A 24785-nucleotide genomic window follows, 5' to 3' on the forward strand; every position below is an offset into this window, starting at 1 on the left:
ATCATGCATTCAGTGTCAGTGTGTGAGTATGTGTATATGTGGGTGCATGTGTGTGTGTGTGTAACACAGTTTGACAGCGACCTTCTCAGAGACAAAGTGTTTTAATCTAGTGTCTTCCTCTCAGTCCTGCCACAGGAAGTGACACATCTATACTTCCTTTCATCATTATCTTCATCATCATAACCCTCATCATCATCACAATATGAGTAACATTATTCTGTAAATACACCGTATTTAAATATAGTATTAAAATATCACATGCATTCTGTACTCAAACTCAGTTATCATGAAGCCCTTCATCTGAACAGTAGAGGAGAGGAGAGAGGAGGAGAAGATAAGAATAGAGAGGAGGAGATGAGAGGAGATGAGAAGAGGAGGAGAGGAGAGAGGAGGAGAGGAGGATGAGATAAGAATAGAGGAGGAGACGAGAGAAGAGGAGGAGAGGAGAAAGGAGGAGGAGATAAGAATAGAGAGGAGGAGACGAGAGGAGAGGAGGAGGAGAGGAGAGAGGAGGAGAAGAGAATAGGAAGATAGGAGGAGATGTTTATTATTTATAATATTATTCATATACATCTGTCTACCTGAATATATACCAAACCTGTATATTTGCTGCCTGCCTGTCTGTCTGTCTACCTGTCTGTCTGCTTGCATGTCTGTCTGCCTTGAATTTCAACTAAACCTAAAAACACCCACTGATATGACAGAGAAATTATCTTAAAGGTTAAAGGTGGTTATGGTTAGTATCATCTCAGCTGTGATTCACACACAGTTTTAAAGAGATGATAGTTGGGAGGGGTGTATTGCATATCATACAGGAAACAGTGTTTGTGTGGGCAGGGCCAGCGTTAAGGCTCCTCTCCTTTCCGTGTGCTTAGCATGCGCACCAAGCTCCGCCTCCTCAGGGGAGTGGGAGCCAATCCCAGCAGATTGTCCTCAGGGGGCCTGTCTTCCATCTGCAGTAAAAAGGTTCCTGATTGGCTGGTGTTTGCCTCAGTGTCCAGAGAGCTCGTCTCAGGTTGGTGGTGAGGGGAAAGGGGCGTGTCTACAGAGTCTTTCCAGGAGGAGGAGTCAAAGGATGAGTTTCGCCTTCGCAGGTGCATGGCACTGTCTGTCAACCCTGTCACAGTGGCAACGAGGGTCTCTGGGGGCGGGTCTACGGTTATGCAGGGCGGGCTCTGCTTCCTCTTCCTGTCTGGAACTGGAGACAGCAATTGGCTGAGGCAGCTCATCTTCTGCTCCTCCATGGGATGTTGCTGCAGACACACCAGGGAGCCGGCCAATGAGTGTTGGGTGTGAAGGGGGTGGGGGGAAGGGCTTGGGGTCAGGTGGATGTCAGCAGAGGTGAAGATGATGCTAGACACAGTTTCATCTGCTTCATATGGTTGGGGGGCGCCACGGTTGGGGGGGGCGGGGGTGCTGGAAGGGATGGAGTCTGGTTGGTCAGGGCTTGGGCTGGGGGGTGAGGTAGGGGGGTGTGTTGGGCTGGAGGGGGTGGGAGGGCTGGGGGGTGAGGTAGGGGTGTGTGTTGGGCTGGAGGGGGTGGGAGGGCTGGGGGGTGAGGTACGGGGGGGTGTTGGGCTGGAGGGGGTGGGAGGGCTGGGGGGTGAGGTAAGGGGGGGTGTGGGGCTGGGAGGAGTGGGGGGGCTGGAGGGAGTGGGAGGGCTGGGGGGGTTGGGAGGGGAAAAGGAGGTTCCAGATGGGGGTGGTTGGCTACCTTCACTGCAGGAACTGTGGCTCTGGGAGATGACCCGCTGAGAGTGTGTGTGACGGAGTGTGTGTAAACTGGAGTGTGTGTGTTTGGAGAGCAGCGCTCCATCGTTGCAGCGCCCTGGTTGCCCTAACCCTGGTGGCCCTAACCCTGGTGGCCCTAACCCTGGTTTCCCTAACCCTGGTTGCCCTAACCCTGGTAGGTCCTCAGCAGAAGTCAGATCCTCACACACAGCTTTCTACAGGAAGCAGAAAGAGAGGAAGTTATACAAAGGAAGCAGCAAGTAAGTACAGGGAGCAGGAAGCTACATACAATAAACAGGAAGTTACACACAGGAAGTAATACAGCAATACAAGAGTACGCCAAAAGAAAAACCTATAGCAAAGAGATAGCAGGAAGTCGTACAGGAAACAGGAAATCACAAACAAGAAGCAGGAAGTGTCAAACTGGAAGTTGGGTCATACCTGTCTCTTCAGCTGTCTGCCACACAGGGAGGAGCTGGGTCTGTGAAGGGCGTGTCCTTCTCCAGGAGGGGTGTGTCTATCTACGCTGTAGGAGGGGCTTAGCCTATGAAGAGAGGACCTGTCCACACTATGGGCGGGGCTTAGCCTATGAGGAGAGGACCTGTCCACACTATGGGCGGGGCTTAGCCTATGAAGAGAGGACCTGTCCACACTATGGGCGGGGCTTAGCCTATGAATAGAGGACCTGTCCATGCTATGGGCGGGGCTTAGCCTATGAACAGAGGACCTGTCCACGCTATGGGCAGGACTTAGCCTATGAGGAGAGGACCTGTCCATGCTATGGGCGGGGCTTAGCCTATGAACAGAGGACCTGTCCATGCTATGGGCGGGGCTTAGCCTATGAGGAGAGGACCTGTCCACGCTATGGGCAGGACTTAGCCTATGAGGAGAGGACCTGTCCATGCTATGGGCAGGACTTAGCCTATGAGGAGAGGACCTGTCCACGCTATGGGCGGGGCTTACCCTATAGAAAGTACGACTGTCCACACTGTAGGAGGGGCTTAGCTTATGTCTGTCATTGCTGTGGGCGGGGCTAAGATGATAGGACACACAACCGTAAAGAGCGGGGATAGAAGGGGAGGTCCGGTCAATGCTGTGGAAGGGGCTTAACATGTAAGTGCTGTGTCTATCTATGCTGGAGGAGGGGTTTAGTCTGAGGGAGGTGTGTCTGCCTCTTGAGGGGGCATGTTTGCTGATGCTGTGGGCAGGACTGAGGCAAATGTTTGGTCGGTGGCTGTGGGAGGAGCTTAAGGAGGCGTGGCTTCCGGCAGGTAACGCCCCCGGCACCTGGAGTAGAGACCCAGCCCCACTGGAACCCATGGAGGAGGTGGAGCCTGGAGGGGGAGGGAGGGGGGAGAGGATGGAGAGAAGAAGAGGGAGGGTGGAGAGAAAGTGAACACAGTAACCAAGTATGAACTTTGTAATTCTGTAACTGTGGTTGTGAGTGTGAGTGTTATAGATACCTGAAAAGCCATACCCCCTGTAAACATTGTGGCCAATAGGAGGGAAGGGGGCATGTGCTAGCGTTCTGAGTGGGCGGAGCATGTAGCTGTCGTTGGGCAACGAGAGCATCCGGGAGAGATAGGGGCGCTGGACTGTCAGGAGGTTGCTGTGGCAAACCTCCTTTTCCACACCCTGCAGACGCACGCATCAAAGGACCATCATCATCATCACCACCATCACCACCATCACCACCACCATCACCACCACCACCATCACCATCATCATCACCACCATCACCACCACCACCATCACCACCACCACCATCACCATCATCATCACCACCATCACCACCACCATCATCACCACCATCACCACCACCATCATCACCACCACCATCACCACCACCATCATCACCACCATCACCACCATCATCATCACCACCATCATCATCATCATCACCACCATCATCACCACCATCATCACCATCACCACCATCATCATCACCACCATCACCACCATCATCATCATCACCATCATCATCATCATCACCACCACCACCACCACCACCATCATCATCATCATCATCATCATCATCATCATCATCATCATCATCATCATCACCATCATCACCATCATCACCACCACCACCACCATCATCATCATCATCATCATCATCACCATCATCACCACCACCACCATCATCATCATCATCATCATCATCATCATCATCACCACCATCATCATCATCACCATCACAACCATTTCCATCACAACAAACCTGTCCAGCGTGTTCAACGGAAGCGTTACAAAGGCAAGGGTTGGCCTCTCTCTCCTTCTCCTCCTCCTGCTCCTCCCTCTTCCTCCTCTCCCTCTCCTCCTGCTCCTCCCTCTCCTGCGCCTCCTCCTGCTCCTCCTGCCGCGCTTCCTTGTTGCTCTCCTCCAGGTGCTTCATCAGCACCGCCACCACCACGTTCACCAGCACAAACTGAGCGATCAGCACAAAGGTGACGAAGTACAGAGGAGACACCAGGGGCAGGTAGGACAGACAGGAGCGCTCCTCTGGCCTGCACTCACGCAGGGTGTCCTGGGGGGAGGGGGGGAGGGGGAGGGAGAGGGGGGTGAGGGGTCGGAGAAGGAAGAGGATGAGGAGGAAGGGGGAGGAGGGGAAGAAAGAGGGGAGGAGGGAGAGGATGAAGTAGGATGGCGGAGATGGGGGAGGGAGGAGAGGGAAAAAGCTGATTTGCCCAGGATGTAAATCTAGTCTAGTCCACAAGATGGAGTCACTGAGCTAACAGACATATACAGAGGATACGCACACAGTCACTGTGCCCGGAATATGACTGACAGGGCCAGTAACCAATCACCAGGGGGGAATATAGCAGCCGGCCAATCATGTTTCACCTTCATGATTCCGTTCCAGTTGTCTCCGGTTGAGATGCGGAACAACGTGAGGAAGGCCATGCCCATGTTCTCAAACGTAGCATGACGACTCAGACCCTCACATGGGTTCACCTCCGAAGGGGAGGAGGGGGGGAGGTATGGAGGTAGGAACGAAGGAGGCAAGATGTATAGATACTAATTAGAACATGAGGTAATTATTGTAATTTTATGGACAGGCAATCATTGGAAATTACACTCACTCACACATACACACACTCTCTCTCACACATACTCTCTCTCTCTGTCTCTCTCTCTCTGACACACGTACATTACACACACACACTCACTGACCCAGTTTTCCAAAGAGCTCTACTCCCAGGGCTGCGTAGATGAAGAAGAGCAACATGAACAACAGGCCAAGGTTCCCCACCTGCACACACACACATAAATATATTATAATGTTTACTCCAGTATTACTCCAGTATTACTCCAGTATTACTCCAGTAACACTCCAGTATTACTCAAGTATTACTCCAGTATTACTCCAGTACCTGTGGCAAGGCCTGCATCACAGTGTCCAACAGAGAGCGCATGCCTGTGGCCATCTTCAGCAGCTTCAACACTGAGGAGAGACCACAAGTAGGATCAGTATCAAGACTATATTACTGTGGTCGTATTAGTACATTAGTAGCATGAATACAGTGTGTGTGTGTGTATGTGAGTGCATGTGTGTGTGCATGTTTGTGTGTGTGAGTGTACGTGTGTGAGTGTGTGTGTGTACCTCGTGCGATCCTCAGCACCCTCATGATCCTGATGATGGTTGGGTTGATGGGCAGGGCGGCGCTCATCTCGATCTCCTCCAGGGTGATGCCCATGATGGACAGCAGCACTATGGCCAGGTCCAGCTGGTTCCACCTGCACACACACACACACTCAGTACAGCAGCACTATGGCCAGGTCCAGCTGGTTCCACCTGCACACACACACACACACTCAGTACAGCAGCACTATGGCCAGGTCCAGCTGGTTCCACCTGCACACACAGACTCAGTACAGCTGAGACTTGTTTATGTTTGTGTTGTGTGTGTTTTGAGAGTGTGTGTGTGTATTTTGAGAGTGTGTGTCTGTATTTTGAGAGTGTGTGGGTGTATTTTGAGAGTGTGTGTGTGTGTATACCTGTCCTTGAAAAACCGGCGCAGACCGAAGGCTATGAGTTTGAGCACGGCCTCGATGACAAACACCAGAGTGAAGAGATAGTTACAGTGTTTCAACACCTCCTCCAGGAACTGAAACACACACATCCCCTGGTTACCAACACTTTGATCTCCATCACCCTGGTTGTACGGGAGATGCTGGCAATGTGGTGATAGTAATGTTTACATGGTGGTAGTATAGTGGTAGTCATGGTTACCTGGTGGTAGTGTGGTGGTGGTCATGGTTACCTGGTGGTAGTGTGGTGGTGGTCATGGTTACCTGGTGGTAGTGTGGTAGTGGTTGTGGTTACCTGGTGGTCATGGTTACCTGTGGCTGGTCATAGTGCTCCATGGCCATGGTGAGGACGTTGGTGGCGATGATGACGGTGATGAAAAGGTCCAGGTAGTGGCTAGTGCACAGCGTGTGGATGGACCGACGCAGGGGGGGGTAGTCTGCATAGTAGGGTTTCTCTAAGGCCTCTGGACACACACACACACACACAGGTACACAGCCATGTACACACAGGCACATAGGACAGCCCTTCAGTATGTTCATCTGTTCACACAGCATCGTCACACTACTTGGAAAAAATGAAAACTCCCCCTTCTCCCTCTCTCCCCTCTCTTTCCCCTCTCTCACCCTCTGTCTCACTCCCCCTTCTCCCTTTCTTCTACATCCCCCTTTCCCCTCTCTTCTTCCTACCTCTCCTTCCCCTCTCTCTCCCCCCTCTCTCCCCCTCTGCCTCACTCCACCTCTCTCTCTCTCTCTCTCTCTCCCCCCCTGTCTCACTCCCCCCCCCTCTCCCCCCACACTGATAAAATAATATCACTGCTCCGATATGAGGTCACTGATGAAGTCACTGCCAGCCAGAAAACTGTGTGTGTGTATCTGTGTATGTGTGTGTGTATGTGTGTGGAGATAAAACTGCCAGCTCAGGAGTTCCATCCTATCCATCACACACACACACACAGTGGCACTTCAAGGTGTCTTTGGGCAGAAAGCTTGGCTGAGAAGCCAGACAGTTAGCACTACTGAAAATTACTCTGCTGACAACACTCTGGTGTGTGTGTGTTTATGTGTCTGTGTCAGTGTGTTTATGTGTGTATGTGAGGGTGTGTGTGTGTGTATGTGAGGGAGAGTCTACGTACTCCTCCTCCTCTTCTCCAGTCGTTTCTGTCTCTTCTTCTCCCGCAGCCGTGCCTCCTCCTCCTCCTGGTCCTGACGGCACTTGTGGAAGTTCTCCACCACCACGCCCACAAACATGTTCAGCACGAAGAAGCTCACAATGAGCAGGAAGGAGATGAAGAACAGCAGCATCCAGGGGTTGTGGTTCCTCACCGGCTGGAGGGGAGAGAGAGAGAGACAGACAGAGAGAGAGAGAGAGAGAGAGAGAGAGAGAGAGAGAGATGAATAACAGCAGCATCCAGGGGTTGTGGTTACCTGTAGAGTGTGTGTGTAGAGTGTGTTTGTGTAGAGTGTGTGTGTGTAGAGTGTGTGTGTGTGTAGAGTGTGTGTGTGTGTGTAGAGTGTGTGTGTGTGTATGTAGAGTGTGTGTGTGTGTGTGTAGAGTGTGTGTTTAGAGAATACCTGCTGGTCGACTCCCACAGCGTCTAGGCCATCGTACATGATGCTGACCCAGCCGTCCTTCGATGACAGCACAAACAAGGACATCAGCGCCTGCAATACACACGTGAGGACAATGTCTGCAACACACACGTGAGGACAGTGTCTGCAACACACACGTGAGGACGTGAGGACAGTGCCTGCAACACACACATGAGGACGTGAAGACAATGTCTGCAACACACACGTGAGGACAGTGTCTGCAACACACACATGAGGACGTGAGGACAATGTCTGCAACACACACGTGAGGACAGTGTCTGCAACACACACATGAGGACGTGAGGACAGTGTCTGCAACACACACGAGGATGTGAGGACAGTGTCTGCAACACACACGTGAGGACAGTGTCTGCAACACACACATGAGGACGTGAGGACAGTGTCTGCAACACACACGTGAGGACGTGAGGACAGTGTCTGCAACACACACATGAGGACAGTGTCTGCAACACACACGTGAGGACAGTGTCTGCAACACACACATGAGGACAGTGTCTGCAACACACACGTGAGGACAGTGTCTACAACACACACGTGAGGACAGTGTCTGCAACACACACGTGAGGACGTGAGGACAGTGCCTGCAACACACACGTGAGGACAGTGTCTGCAACACACACATGAGGACAGTGCCTGCAACACACACGTGAGGACAGTGCCTGCAACACACACGTGAGGACAATGTCTGCAACACACACGTGAGGACAGTGTCTGCAACACACACGTGAGGACAGTGCCTGCAACACACACGTGAGGACAGTGTCTGCAACACACACGTGAGGACAAGGTCTGTGGTTCAAGTCTGATGTCTGTGTTTGCGTACCTGTCCCAGGTGTGTGTGTGTGTACCTGTCCCAGGTTAGGGTTAGTTGTTAGCATTAACCAGGGGGGTATTCCAGGTAGCGGGTTTAACAAACTCTGAGCCTAACCCTGAACTCTGAGTTGAGTTACTCTAAAATCCGAAACTCCAAAAACTCGGTTCCAGAAAAGCTGATTTGAATTTGTTAACTAAACTCGGACTACGTCAACTCTGAGTTAAGCACGGGCTTGAGAACTATTCAAAGCCAACATCAATGGAGCTCCGATACTAGGATCCACCATGGCACCCGGCAACAAAAAACATTGTCCTACTTCACCACACTTCAGATATAAGTTTTATTTAGTGTTTATGGTCAATCTGAGCACATATTCTGGAAAAAAAGCAACACGGCTGTAGCAGCGTATACAATTGGCGTGGGAGACAAACTGCCAAGTCAATGCATACATTTGAATGTAATAGCCAGTCCATACATTGAACATTTAACATTTAATATTACAGGAGAAAAAGTGGTGGAAATAGCATGTTCAATGTTATATTAAATATAAAAACATACTACGAACAGGTAAGAGATATTTTGCTTAGGCTATACGCTTGTGATTGTAGCCTCGACGTCACCTTGGTTCTAATCATATTCGACATGATACAAAGTAAATATCAATTGGTGCCTATTTCAACTTGTAGTAGCTGTTTCCCCCAACAGAATGCTTTTCATCAAAGGATGATGATGATGATTAACCCAGGGAGTCAGGTGGCTGAGCGGTTAGGGAAGCGGGCTAGTAATCTGAAGGTTGCCAGTTCGATTCCCGTCCGTGCCAAATGACGTTGTGTCCTTGGGCAAGGCACTTCACCCTACTTGCCTCGGGGGAATGTCCCTGTACTTACTGTAAGTCGCTCTGGATAAGAGCGTCTGCTAAATGACAAAATGTAATGTAAATGTAACCCTGTAAGACCCGATTTAAAATTTCAACATGACTGGAAACGGTAACCTAGGTATTCATCAGGGAATTAAAGCACATCGAATCGCAGTCTTAAAATCCTCTCCCGGCGTATCACTAAGCGAACTACATTTTGTTCGAGATTGGTCGGCTGAACCAGGAAAGGATATCCCATGTCTGCCAACGCTATCAGGCTCAGAAAGTGGGAGGGGATAGGTAGAAATGCAGAGTTTGTCATTAAAAACCTGCTAGCGAGCAGGTTAGTTTCACGGAGTAAGTTACCATGGAAACTTACCAAAAGGTTTTGTTACCTCTCTTTCTGGAACGGAAAACCCGGAGTATGCCTCTTTTCAGGGTTAACCAAAATACATACCTGGAATACCCCCCAGGTATGTGTGTGTGTGTACCTGTCCCTGGTTAGGGTTAGTTGTTAGGGTCAACCAGGTGTGTGTGTGTGTACCTGTCCCAGGTTAGGGTTAGTTGTTAGGGTCAACCAGGTGTTTGTGTACCTGTCCCAGGTTAGGGTTAGTTGTTAGGGTTAACCAGGTGTGTGTGTGTGTACCTGTCCCAGGTTAGGGTTAGTTGTTAGGGTTAACCAGGTGTGTGTGTGTGTGTGTACCTGTCCCAGGTTAGGGTTAGTTGTTAGGGTTAACCAGGTGTGTGTGTGTGTGTGTACCTGTCCCAGGTTAGGGTTAGTTGTTAGGGTTAACCAGGTGTGTGTGTGTGTACCTGTCCCAGGTTAGGGTTAGTTGTTAGGGTTAACCAGGTGTGTGTGTGTGTGTACCTGTCCCAGGTTAGGGTTAGTTGTTAGGGTTAACCAGGTGTGTGTGTGTGTACCTGTCCCAGGTTAGGGTTAGTTGTTAGGGTTAACCAGGTGTGTGTGTACCTGTCCCAGGTTAGGGTTAGTTGTTAGGGTTAACCAGGTGTGTGTGTACCTGTCCCAGGTTAGGGTTAGTTGTTAGGGTTAACCAGGTGTGTGTGTACCTGTCCCAGGTTAGGGTTAGTTGTTAGGGTTAACCAGGTGTGTGTGTACCTGTCCCAGGTTAGGGTTAGTTGTTAGGGTTAACCAGGTGTGTGTGTACCTGTCCCAGGTTAGGGTTAGTTGTTAGGGTTAACCAGGTGTGTGTGTGTGTGTACCTGTCCCAGGTTAGGGTTAGTTGTTAGGGTTAACCAGGTGTGTGTGTGTGTGTGTACCTGTCCCAGGTTAGGGTTAGTTGTTAGGGTTAACCAGGTGTGTGTGTGTGTACCTGTCCCAGGTTAGGGTTAGTTGTTAGGGTTAACCAGGTGTGTGTGTGTGTACCTGTCCCAGGTTAGGGTTAGTTGTTAGGGTTAACCAGGTGTGTGTGTGTGTGTGTGTGTACCTGTCCCAGGTTAGGGTTAGTTGTTAGGGTTAACCAGGTGTGTGTGTGTGTACCTGTCCCAGGTTAGGGTTAGTTGTTAGGGTTAACCAGGTGTGTGTGTACCTGTCCCAGGTTAGGGTTAGTTGTTAGGGTTAACCAGGTGTGTGTGTACCTGTCCCAGGTTAGGGTTAGTTGTTAGGGTTAACCAGGTGTGTGTGTGTGTGTACCTGTCCCAGGTTAGGGTTAGTTGTTAGGGTTAACCAGGTGTGTGCCTACCTGTCCCAGGTTGTCAAAGTTGTACTTGCGCCTGACCCAGCGGTACCCTGCCTGCAGACAGTCTGTCCTGCTGGTGATGTTCCTCACATCCACACCATCACAGTGGAAGAACTTCCCTTTGAACAACTTCACACACACACATTCATACATACAGACATGCATTACACACAAAGAGATTCACTACTTCCTTCTGAATGGAATAAAGTATTATTTTGTGTTAGGTGTGATGTATTTCTCATTCCTTCCCTGTCCTGTGTTCTGTATCATTTAAACTGTTGAGAATTGTCCCTGAAGGCATGTTGTTAGACAGTTTATTTACTAACTTGCCAGGTCAGTGTGTTCTGTTTCCTGTCTGCCAAGGTGCTCTGTTTCCTGTCTGTCAGGGGGTTCTGTTTCCTGTCTGTCAAGGTGCTCTGTTTCCTGTCTGTCAGGGGGTTCTGTTTCCTGTCTGTCAGGGGGTTCTGTTTCCTGTCTGTCAAGGTGCTCTGTTTCCTGTCTGTCAGGGGGTTCTGTTTCCTGTCTGTCAGGGGGTTCTGTTTCCTGTCTGTCAAGGTGCTCTGTTTCCTGTCTGTCAGGGGGTTTTGTTTCCTGTCTGTCAAGGTGCTCTGTTTCCTGTCTGTCAGGGGGTTCTGTTTCCTGTCTGTCAGGGGGTTCTGTTTCCTGTCTGTCAGGGGGTTCTGTTTCCTGTGTGGCTCTGCAACAATTCTATAATGTTGTTTCAATTGTCTTCTGATGTGACTACAATTAACACATGAAATACATCATCATAATCTTACATTACATGAAATACATCATAAACATACATTACACATTACCATAATCATGTATTACATTAAAGCGTCCCACATCCTCAGAATCCCAAATTTCCACTAGAACTACAGCATATATGTCAACCACATCAGCCCTTACACTAACCTTCACACCAAATGGCTTGATGAAAATTTACGTGGGGATTTGAACCTGGGACCTCTGAACTACCTCTATTTGCCCCATGTTGTATTTGAGATTGTGTTAATACACTGTCTGGCAGTAGAAGGGTTTGATGCACTTTTGATATGATGTTTTTCAGCTGCATCGTAGTTAAGATACTGTTGTTGTTGTTGTTATTATTGTTGCACTGTGTCTTGTAGCTGAGATGTTACTTTACACTGTGTCTGGTAGCTGATATGTTACTTTACACTGTGTCTGGTAGCTGAGATGTTACTTTACACTGTGTCTGGTAGCTGAGATGTTACTTTACACTGTGTCTGGTAGCTGAGATGTTACTTTACACTGTGTCTGGTAGCTGAGATGTTACTTTACACTGTGTCTGGTAGCTGTGGTTACTTTTCACTGCGTCTGGTAGCTGAGATGGTACTGTACACTGTGTCTGGTAGCTGAGATGTTACTTTACACTGCTAATGCAAACTGTTAGTGTATTTACTGTGTATGAACTTTGTGTGTGTGTGCTACCTGCACCCCCAGTATTCCAAACACGATGAAGAATGCACAGCAGATGAGGACGATGTTTCCTATGGGCCTGAGAGATGTGATGAGAGTCTCCACCACCAGCTTCAGACCTGGAGCTCTGCTGATCACCCTGGAAACACACAGATATGTATAAACACATACATACACACACATATAAACCCCCCCCTCTCCTCGCTACCTGAGGGGGCGCAGGGTGCGCAGCAGTCGCAGGACTCTGAGGATTCCCAGGATGCGGTTGCCCCCGGCGGATGCTATGGAAACCAGGATGTCCAGCAGGGACACCAGCACCAGCACGCCATCCAGAACATTCCAGCTGCTGCTCAGGTACCCACCCTCACCTGGGGAGAACCCCAGAGCTACCACCTACACACACCAAGAACACAAACACGCAAACATGCACAAACACCATATATACACACACTCATACACAAATACCATGAACATACACACACAACATTTGATAAATGTATCTTCTAATATCAAAAAATATTAATGAGATTTAGAGATAAAACAGAAGAGATGCTTATAGGTGAAACAGAATGAGAAGTTTGGAGACATTAAATTATGTCATTGATAATCTAAAAAGAGATTTGAGATGAATCATAATAATCTGAGATGTTTTAGTCTTTACCTTGACAGTCATCTCTGCTACGAAGATCACAGTGAAGATGCAGTTGGACACACTCAGGAACACTCTTTCCTAAACACATATACACACACACATACATATACACACACACATATATATATACACACATATATATATACACACACACACATATAGCATGTGTACTCACAAAGACACACACATATACATAGACACACTACTATAGATACTGTGTCTGTGTGTGTGTGTGTGAGTGTGTGTGTGTGTATGTGTGTGTGTGTGTGTGTGTGTGTGTGAGAGACAATATGTAAGTGTGTATATGTGAGAGAATGTGTTTGTGCATGTGAGTGTGTGTGAGAGTGCATGTGTGTATATCTGTATGTGTGTGTGTCAAAGTGTGTGTGTGTGTTACCGTGCTGTGGGGCTGGATGTGGGGTCTCTCCAGAGCGATGGTGATGCAGTTGAGGAAGATGAAGAGGAGGGTGACATGATCAAACATCTTGTGACTGATCACCCTGTGACACCACACTCGGAACCTGACACACACACACAGAAGGGTGACATGGAAAGGTGTGTACATGTGTGTGTTCACATGTGTGTGTGTGTTCATGTGTGTGTAGGGTGTGTATGGTGTGTGTGTGTGTACCTGTGCTGGGGAGAGAACACATAGAGGGAGCAGTCTTCGTGGTCTCTGCACCACTGAGGCTTGTATGGCTCCAGCTTCATCTTCAGCTTGGTACACACACTCTGGAACACACACACCACACACATCATGCCCACACAGATACAAACACACACACCAAACACCCCCCCACACACCCACACAGACACAAAGACACACAGACACATGCACACAGACCACATACACACACACACAGTTGAAAAACTTAATAAACACATCTATACATTTTTTACATGTCCATAAACTAAACACACTCACCTCCTCAACCTCCTCTTCCTCCTCCTGATCGTCATAATAACGTGGCGGTTGGGGCAGGTCGCCGTGGTAACACTCTGCAAGGTGATGGGCTGTCCCATTGCAGTCCGGGGGGTGGAGCATGGGCACCTGCAGATACTCTGATTGGTCGAGAGACGGCTCTCGCGTGCTGTAACTGGACCAGCCAGACCATGCATCCTCTGACAGCAGAGACTCTCTCTCTCCTGATTGGCTCCTTCTCTGGAGGCTGGACCAACTGGAGCGACGACTGTCCCACTGAAGCAACAAAAGTCAATATATATATATATATATATATATATTAATATTTGTATTATTTTTGTTGTCTATATATGTGTATACACACATAAACAGTACTTACACAATACATACACACATACATTCACACATATATACAATAGATACACACATTTGTGTGTGTGGATGTTTGTGTGTATGCGTGTGTGCTGACTTACCGGAGATCTTGGCTCTAAACCATTAATCTCTGCGGAGATGATGCTGGCACGTCGTGATTGGCTGTGATTGGTGGTGGGCGTGGCAGCAGTGTGCATAATAAGTGGCGGAGGCCGTGGCGACGGGGTCGGGGGGCGGGGCATGGATGCGCGGGGGTTGAGGAGGCCATTAGGGGCCAGCATCATCATCTGGAGCTTGAGCTCTGAACACACACACACACGCTTATATACAATGTGTACATACAATGTGTTATATATGTGTGTGTGTGTGTATAAGTGTGTGTGTGATATCTGATATAAATGTTTGAGTATACCTGCTTCATGCAGCTCCCTCATCTTCTCCTCCTCCTCGTAGCTCAGAGACTGTTTATCTTCATCTGATTCAGTCCTACTGGCATCTCCCTACAACACATCACCATCACCTTCATCATCATCACCACCACCTTCATCATCATCACCACCACCTTCATTATCATCACCACCACCTTCATTATCCTCACCATCACCTTCATCATCATCCCTACCACCTTCATTATCCTCACCACCACCTTCATCATCATCCCTACCACCTTCATCATCATCACCACCACCTTCATTATCATCACCACCACCTTCATTATCCTCACCATCACCTTCATCATCATCCCTACCACCTTCATTATCATCACCACCATCTTCATTATCATCACCACCACCTTCATTATCATCCCTACCACCTTCATTATCATCACCACCACCTTCATCATCATCACCACCAACTTCATTATCATCACCACCACCTTCATTATCATCCCTACCACCTTCATTATCATCACCACCACCTTCATTATCATCCCTACCACCTTCATTATCATCACCACCACCTTCATTATCATCCCTACCACCTTCATTATCATCCCTACCACCTTCATTATCATCACCACCACCTTCATTATCATCACCACTAGAGATGCTCCGATCAGGTTTTTTGGTGCCGATCACCGATCACCGATCACTGAAATCAGTATCTGCCGATCCGATAATACCGATCACCGATCACGGTGTCGATTGAAGCATTCTATTTATTGTGTAGCATTATTTATTAAATTAATTATTCTTAACAACATTGGTATTGTATTTTAAGTATTTATATTACAAGACGAGAGAGTATCATGAATTGACAACCATCCGTTCTATTGCAGGGAACGTGCAACATTCCTGTGTAGAAGCTCTCTCGCTTACTATAAAATGTGTAAATAATATTAAATAATAATAAAAATATAAATCTTTAAATAAAAATCACAACAATAGAATCACCTGTGCAACATTCCTCTCTCTAGAGGCTCTCAAGAGAACTTGGAGCTTATACAGTAACTTTCCTGTGGAAAAATAATACAAACTTAACTGCAACATATACAGGCTATAGCCAAATATCCAATATGTTTCAAGTCAGTCAGTTTCAAGTCAATTTGTCTGCATTTAGGAGGAGATAACAGACAGAACTAGAGAGGGTACAATTTCTGGGGAAATTGTAGGGTGTGCTTGCTTGCGTTGGTTGCACAGGGGTCCGTTTTATAATGACATTTTTACAACTGATATTTCTGTATATTTTATATAAAAATGCATAGGACCTACTTATTATTTATAAATATTACATAGATTTAAAAGCATCTTTTTTTTGCTGCTCATTTACAACTCAAAATACGAGTGAAGTGTAGAATGAAATGTCTTCTCATTTCCCCTGCAAGAGGCAGCCTCATAGCTGAATCAAAACGAAGAAATTTGGCAGACCGGTGTTAAAATTGACCTAATCTCTATGACTTAAACGTCCTTTTAAGTTTTCCCTTCTCGTGATATTTTCAGGCATTTAGTTCCCTTCTCGTGATATTTTCAGGCATTTAGCCTACTCATATTGCATTCATTCATTAATAAAGAACCCCCTTTGAAGATTATTCGCCTTATATAGCCCTGTGTGGAGAAGCTGCCCCGTAAATTGTACTACTACAGTACAGTACTAGACTACTGCTGTGTTCGTCTTGGTAGCGATTGCATTGGTTGAATTGGATTTAACGTTCCGTTGTACGGTTTAGGCTGAAATTAATTATTTTCATGAACAGATTGACAAAGTTTAGGCTCGGGCAACAGAGGCTAATGTCATGATGCTAATACTTCAGTGAAATAGTAGACTACTGTTTCCGAAAGTAGACGTACTTCCTTAATAAAATCAGCTGATATTGTACATTACACATCACAATTGTGTGTAATATCACAAAGTAAAATTAGTAAATAGTTATCACCCTGGATTCTTTGCTTGTGGCGTTTCTGCAGCTGCCTTGCAGTAAAGCAGTTAGCTTAGCTATCTCCCAGAAGTTAACGAGCTGCTAAACTAATGTTCTGCTGGAGGTAGTCACGCGAGTTTTCGTGACGTTAGTGACGTAAGTAGCGTCATTGACTGTGGCTAGCAAGTTAGCCACCGTTAGCTTCACTTTTCGCCACAAAAACGTAATTTCCACTTAAACCATGCAACGGAACGTAAATCCCAATAGAAGCAACTCAATCGCTACCAAGACAAAACTTTTGACACCTAGGTTGTCTATGTAGGCCAAATATTGACTGAGTTTTAGGGGGGCAAAAAGAATAATAAAAATAAAAAGAATAATAATATATATGTGAGAGAACAAAGGTTGTGCCCTTGCCGAAGTCAAAGCACACCCAATAAAGATAAAAGGTGCACAGGAAGTCAGCAATTAAACAAAAAAACAAAACATGTATATCTATCTGTATAGTGTCCCACTCACTCTCACATCCTTTACTCACTCTCTCACTTCATGCACTCACTCACTCACTCGGAGAGGGGGCATACTAGAGTATTCAAACCTTACTTCTGATTAAGCAGCATCACTGGAAGATTAGCCTTGATAAATATAAGCAACCTGTTTCTCTTGTCATCTAAAATATGTCCTGCTGTGCTGAAAAGTCGCTCGCTATCTACACGTGTGCAAGGTGCGGAGAGGAAGACTCGTGCTGCTTGTGCGAGAGCAGGAAAGAGGTCTTTATTGGCCTTCCAAAAAGCAGTGGATGTCCGTGACTGTTTTCGTTCGAATGCGGGTCTCACAGAGTAACGTCGCACATGTGCGATTCTGAAAATTCCAACCGACTATTTTCCGATAGGCAAAAACAATGACAAACGCTATAGTATGGCTTCAAAATGTACAATTAGAGGCAACTACAAACAAGTAACACTAGCAGGTAGTAGCATTGCTACGAGTATTATGCTAGGTTGCTAGGTAACGGAAGCTAACTAAAGCTAGCTAGCTTCCGTTTTGGAAAACAAACTCTGGTGGAAGGGTCGGAAATATTTAGAACTCACGCATCTAAAGGTTAAAGAATCATTTCTTACCATTGGCGGCCTGAAATGCCTATCTAACGTTTTGTTGAAACGTCTCTGATAGTAGTTCTCGCAGATATTATGTCATCTGATCGGCCATGTTTGATCGGCCGTTTTGAGAACGCCGATCAAAACCGATAATGGGAATATCGGCCGATATGGATCGGCGCCGATCAGATCGGAGCATCCCTAATCACCACCACCTTCCTCCTCTCCCTGCAACACACACCCTCATCACTCACAGATCTACAGAGGAGGGAAGAGAGATCTACAGAGAGGAGAGATCTACAGAGAGGAGAGGGCTCCTGGTAGCCCTCCTCACCTCCTGGTAGCCCTCCTCACCTCTTGGTAGCCCTCCTCACCTCAGCCTGGAAGCCCTCCACCAAGATGGCCACCAGCAGGTTGAAGAGGACGTAATTCCCGAAGGTCATGAGAGCTACGAAGTAGAGAGCAGCCAGGGGAGAGGTGGAGGCCATGCCGTTATACAACACCACATTCCAGTCCTCCTGAGTCAGGATCTGCAGGGAACATCATCATCACCACCACCATCACCACCACCATCATCATCATCCTCATCACCATCATCATCATCACCATCATCCTCATCATCATCACCATCAAGGTGAGTGTGTGTGTGTGGGAGAGTGTACCTGGAACACAGTGACGATGGCCCAGAGCAGAGAGTCGAAGTTCTTCCTGTCTGGCAGCGTCTCTCCTGAGTCCTGCTGAAGGCCGAACTTACAGCCAAACAGGTGCATCCCCAGGATGCTGGAACAAACACACACGTGAAGGCCATGGAGATGGCCAATCAGATTAACTTCCTACTTCTTAGCCAGATGAACCAGGTGTGGTGTGTGTGTGTACCTGGAGGATGTGTGTGTGTGTGTGTGTACCTGGAGGATGTGTGTGCGTGTACATGGAGGATGTGTGTGTGTGTACCTGGAGGATGTGTGTGTGTGTGTACCTGGAGGATGTGTGTGTGTGTACCTGGAGGATGTATGTGGGTGTACCTGGAGATGTGTGTGTGTGTGTACCTGGAGGATGTGTGTGTACCTGAAGGTGAAGATGAAGAGCATGAGCAGCATGCAGAAGGTGGCCACGTTGTCCATGGTCCTGACTAGCACCAGCAGCTGCCTCCTCAGAGCGGGCAGGAACCTGACCAGCTTCAGCACACGCAGGAGACGGAACGTCCGCAGCACTGAGAGCCCTCCGTCCGCCTGGCCAGCGATCTCACATACACTGCAACACACACACACAGTCAGTACACACACATATAGGTTAGGATACACACACTAGCCATCCGGTCATGAAGGTGATGCCTAAGGTACCTGATGATGACCACCACACTGTCAAAGGTGTTGTAGGGGTTGGTGAGGTAGCCGCAGGGTCCTAGAGCCAGCAGCTTCAGCAGCATCTCCAGGGAGAACACGCTGGTGAACACCATGTTACTGACCTCCAGGATTAAGGTTAGCTCCTCAGGCTGCACACACACACACACACACACACACACCACTCTGGTGAACACCATGTTACTGACCTCCAGGATTAAGATCAGCTAATTACACACACACATACACTCTCTCGAAAGGACACTCTCTCTGTCAGCATACACACACGTGCCCCTTCAAACAGCTCACACACAGTGTGCAGGACACCTGACTGCAAGTGTTGATTGGAAAATGAATCACATGATTAACACCCTTTAAATAATACCCACGACACACACACACACCAGATACCAGACACAAACCAGACACACACATATACACTCAGACAGCTCACACACACACACCAGACACATCACACACACACACCACACACACACCAGACACACACACCAGACACCACACACACACCAGACACACCACACACACACACACACACCACACACACACCAGACACACCACACACACACACCAGACACAGTCACCCACCCTACCTGCTGGTGGTGCTCTATGCCCATACTCAGAGTGTTGATGAGGATGGCGATCATGATGCCTCTGTTGAAGTATCTGCTGTTGACCACAACCTGTAGAGAGTCCTGCAGCTCCGCCCACACACACACACCGCGGCCCGCCACTGGCCCAGAGTCCTGTCCGTCAGCACGCCTGCGGCTGCTGATTGGCTCAAGAGCTTCGTCTCCCGGCTCCGAGTCGGCATTGTCGCTGTTGCTATGCTGGTTGTCATGGAGGCAGTAGGGACATGGCAACAGCTGTCCTGGCAGCTCCCCTGGCAACGCCAGGTTACCCACACACACACCTGTAAGACACCTGGGGAGGTTAGCATACACACACTAACACACACACTAACACACACACACTCCCCATGAGGTGACTGTGTAAACAGACTGATGTCCCCACAAAGATAGGATTACCAGAACACACACACTAATACACACACACACACCGGAGAGCTCACCATGCTCCAGCACCAGCTGAGGCAGTCTGTCGTTGTCCTGCCTCTGGCCACGCCCCCTGCTGGTCATGTGACTGTAGACACTGGAAGGGAAGATTCCGGGGTAGTTGAGGCCCCGCCCTGTGTGGCTGGCCCTGCCCAGATGATGATGATGAAGGTGGAAGACATCCATCGGAGGGGCATGCCCTGAGTGCCGGTGGGCGTGGCCGTTCACCTCTCCGGCCCCACCCCCTTTGGAAGGCTCTGCACTGGCGAGTGTGTTTCTACGACAGCCGCAAGGGACAAGTGTGAGCAGGCGGGCCAGGCGGCGCATGGTGCGGCGCAGCAGGTGAGCCAGGTAGCGGAGTGTCTCCTCGTAGCAGGACCCTGGCTCCCGCTCGCTGGCCAGCGTGGATGCGTCAGAGCGGTACCTCCGAGCGCTGCGCTCCGAACGCATCAGCGCACTCTCTCGCTGCTTCGTCTCTGAGAACTGGGTCGCTATGACAACCAGGCACAGGTTGATCATAAAGAAGGAGCCTACCTGGAGAGACAGGAAGTACCTGTCATACACACACCTGAGATACAGGAAGTACCTGTCATACACACACCTGAGATACAGGAAGTACCTGTCATACATACACCTGAGATACAGGAAGTACCTGTCATACACACACCTGAGATACAGGAAGTACCTGTCATACACACACCTGAGATACAGGAAGTGAAATACTACTCACACCTCCCGTTTACTCATACAATCGGTACAGTACTCTTGAAGTATTTGTGTAGTATTTGTGTAGTCCTCTGGTACTTACGATGATCAGGAAGATGAAGTAGATGAAGTTGTAGAAGGAGTGAGCGTCCATCACATAATACATGATGTCCACCCAGCCCTCCAGAGTGATCACCTGGAACAGACACACCTGTCAGGACTACCCATAATGTCTACCCAGCCCTCCAGAGTGATCACCTGGAACACACACACCTGTCAGGACTACCCATAATGTCCACCCAGCCCTCCAGAGTGATCACCTGGAACACACACACCTGTCAGGACTACCCATAATGTCCACCCAGCCCTCCAGAGTGATCACCTGGAACACACACACCTGTCAGGACTACACATAATGTCCACCCAGCCCTCCAGAGTGATCACCTGGAACACACACACCTGTCAGGACTACCCATAATGTCCACCCAGCCCTCCAGAGTGATCACCTGGAACACACACACCTGTCAGGACTCCCCATAATGTCCACCCAGCCCTCCAGAGTGATCACCTGGAACACACACACCTGTCAGGACTACACATAATGTCCACCCAGCCCTCCAGAGTGATCACCTGGAACACACACACCAGTCAGGACTACACATATAAATACATACACACACACCTGTCAAGGTGATCCCTAAAACACACACACACCTGAAAGATGGCGATCCAAGCATATCCAATGTTGTCAAAGTTGATGGCTCCTTTGTGAGGATTCAGGTTTCCAGGGCGACACACGTTATAGAACTGGAACCAGTTTACACAGCCTCCTATTGGCTCTGCCAGCCCAGACCCCTCCCCCTCCTCCCTAGGGAAGGTGGAGTCACCAGGCAGCCAGCAGGAGGCCCCGTCCACACGGCGGCGAGGAACGTCGGAACAGCGAAGCATTCCGTTCTCCCGATTGGTGGAGCAGATGAAGGGAAGATCCTCTGACTGCTCTGGACGGTAGTACGAGTTCAGGAAGGACAGATTATACATCCTGGAGGACACAGACATGGAATGGTGACGCAGTGTGTGTGTGTGTGTGTGTGTGTGTGTGTGTGTGTGTGTGTGAGAGAGAAAGCGCACAAGCATGTGTGTGTGCACGTGTCAGAAGTGATAGAATCTGACATGATGGAGGTGATGAGTGAATACTAGTGACAGGAAGATTAGCAGCTTGGTCAGTTCTGTCACACATATATACAGAACACACACACAAATACACATGTACAAACATACAGAACACACACATACACACACATACATACAGATCACACACACACAAACATACACAACACACACACACAAACATACAGAACACACACAAACATACAGAACACACAGACACATGCACACACATCCTAGGCTTTCACCTGAATGGGTGGCTGGCACTCTCTCAGACTTGCAGCTGATTGGATACTCACATACGGATGTCCTCCCCCATGAAGCAGCGGTTCCTCAGAAGCCCCGCCCACAGCTGCACGCCCACAATGCCGAAGATGAAGAAGATGAAGAAGCAGAGCAGCAGCACGTTCCCCAGCATGGGCAGAGTGTCCAGCAGCAGGGTCACCAGGATACGCATGCCTGGAGACACACACAGAGAGACACACCATACACATACCACACACACAGAGACACACACATATATACATATGTGACCAAATATATGATACGTTATTCAGAGAAAGGAGTGTGTGTTTGTGAGAGTAGGTAGAAGTGCTCACTGGGAACTCTGTTGATGGCTCGTAGTGGGCGGAGCACCCGGACGGTCCTGATAGCTGATAGGCTGACGTTGTGTCCGTCAAGAGAATACTCCAGCATCCTGAGGGGGGGGGGGGAAACCAGCATGACATCATCACACCATCTACTAACCCTAACCCAGCGTGACATCATCACACCATCTACTAACCCTAACCCAGCGTGACATCATCACACCATCTACTAACCCTAACCCAGCGTGACATCATCACACCATCTACTAACCCTAACCCAGCGTGACATCATCACACCATCTACTAACCCTAACCCAGCGTGACATCATCACACCATCTACTAACCCTAACCCAGCATGACATCATCACACCATCTACTAACCCTAACCCAGCGTGACATCATCACACCATCTACTAACCCTAACCCAGCATGACATCATCACACCATCTACTAACCCTAACCCATCTACAGTCATCATAGCTGCTTACATCTCGTAGTTTTAAATTATATGATATACAGTATATATTACATATCTTTCAATCCACAGCTGTTGTTATTATACAGTTTAATTTCCATGATTTAATGTAATTTGTCATGCTTGACAAGAGTAGTAAAAATACATACATGTATACATACACACATACATACATGCATTCAAACACACATACATGCATACACATGTACATGCATAAACACATACATGCATGCACACATACATGCATTCAAACACACATACATACATACATACATGTAAACATACATGCACACACATGTACATGTCTGAAGCTGTCTATTTCAATCATTTGGTTGAAGTTGAAGCATGGACCCCACAACCCTTCTGTGACATCACCAGTCCTCTGGTCTCCTAGGAGACGACAGTGTTTTGGCATCTCTGGTCTCCTAGGAGACGACAGTGTGCTTGACATTCCGTCACACACCCTGACATTCAGCTGGCATTAAACATGTGGTCAACCTTTACACACACGCCTGAGTGTGTGTGTATGGTTTGTGTGTGTGTGTGTATGTGTGTGTGTGTAGGGTGTGTGTAGGGTGTGTGTGTGTGTAGGGTGTGTGTGTGTGTGTAGGGTGTGTGTGGGTGTATGTGTGTGTGTGTGTGTGTGTGTGTGTGTGTGTGTGTGTGTGTGTGTGAGACACTGACCCCACCATGACGATGAAGAAGTCCAGCCGGTTCCATGTGTCGCCAAGGTAACCCTTCTGCCCCATCACCCCCAGAGCCAGCATCTTGACAACCATCTCCACAGCGAAGAACATAAAGATACCATCGTCCAGCGCCTGGGACATAGCCACAAACACCATACACACACATACTGGGGTAACCTATGGTCGGAAAATGTTAAATAAAACACACTTGTAGATGTGAAGTGAAAGGTTGTGTGGTCAGATATTGTGTGTGTGAGTGTGTGTGCGTGTACCTGGAGCAGAGTGCAGTGTGTGGAGAGGCAATGTGTGTGAGTGTGTGTGTACCTGGAGCAGAGTGCAGTGTGTGGAGAGGCAGTGTGTGTGAGTGTGAGTGTGTGAGTGAGTGTGTGTGTACCTGGAGCAGAGTGCAGCGTGTGGAGAGGCAGTGTGTGTGAGTGTGTGAGTGAGTGTGTGTGTGTACCTGGAGCAGAGTGCAGCGTGTGGAGAGGCAGTGTGTGTCGTCGCAGGGCTGGAACATCCCCAGAGTCACACAGTTCAGCAGGATGACCAGCATGCTCACACGCTCAAACCAGGTGGTCAGGGGTCAGGTCAAGGGTCAGCAACATCAGCCTCAACCCACGCACAAGGTATAGTTATACACACACACACACACACACACAGACACAGACAGACACACACACACACACATACACACCATCTCTTCACACACACACAGACACACACACACAGACACACACAGACACACACACACAGACACACACAGAGAGAAGTGATCCTCAGTAGTCTGTATCCAAAGCTCTATTCATAAGCCAAGGACAGAGAACAGAGCTATGACCAAACACACACACACACCGCCACTCATAGATGCACACATACACCACACACTCATAGATGCACACACACACACACACTCATGGATGCACACACACAATCATGGATGCACACACACACACTCATGGATGCACACCCACACACAGGACACAGTAGGTGTCCTACCCGGACACAGACTCTCAGGGGGCAGACCATTTAATGAGTTCAATCCCTAATCACCCTACAGAGAGATAGAGTGTGTGTGTGTGTGTGTGTGTGTGTGTAACAGACCAAACAGAGAGTAATCCAATTTCTTCCTGTAGAAGAGGTTGTCATGGGAACACTCGTCTCTCACCGTGGG

At 48.5% G+C, this 24785-nt stretch overlaps 1 protein-coding gene across 1 annotated transcript; it reads right to left on the reverse strand.

The window, feature by feature from the left end:
* cacna1hb (calcium channel, voltage-dependent, T type, alpha 1H subunit b) lies at positions 1-24182 on the reverse strand. Its single transcript, XM_067258983.1, is given in 34 exon segments — positions 1-1452; positions 2459-2673; positions 2926-3065; positions 3195-3366; positions 3953-4258; positions 4576-4686; positions 4883-4984; positions 5106-5176; positions 5336-5469; positions 5731-5840; positions 6076-6227; positions 6897-7089; positions 7336-7425; positions 10745-10870; positions 12197-12323; positions 12393-12577; positions 12846-12914; positions 13234-13357; positions 13468-13568; positions 13762-14041; positions 14221-14431; positions 14543-14630; positions 17958-18113; positions 18246-18363; positions 18649-18834; positions 18924-19075; positions 19535-19854; positions 20014-20530; positions 20805-20897; positions 21416-21740; positions 22165-22324; positions 22465-22562; positions 23613-23746; positions 24075-24182. Coding segments are annotated over 34 exon segments (6066 nt in total). The 5' UTR covers positions 24168-24182; the 3' UTR covers positions 1-845.
* Positions 24183-24785: the final 603 nt, after the last annotated feature.

This window comes from Osmerus mordax, chromosome 21, assembly GCF_038355195.1.
Source record: "Osmerus mordax isolate fOsmMor3 chromosome 21, fOsmMor3.pri, whole genome shotgun sequence".
NCBI classification, from domain to species: Eukaryota; Metazoa; Chordata; class Actinopteri; order Osmeriformes; family Osmeridae; genus Osmerus; species Osmerus mordax.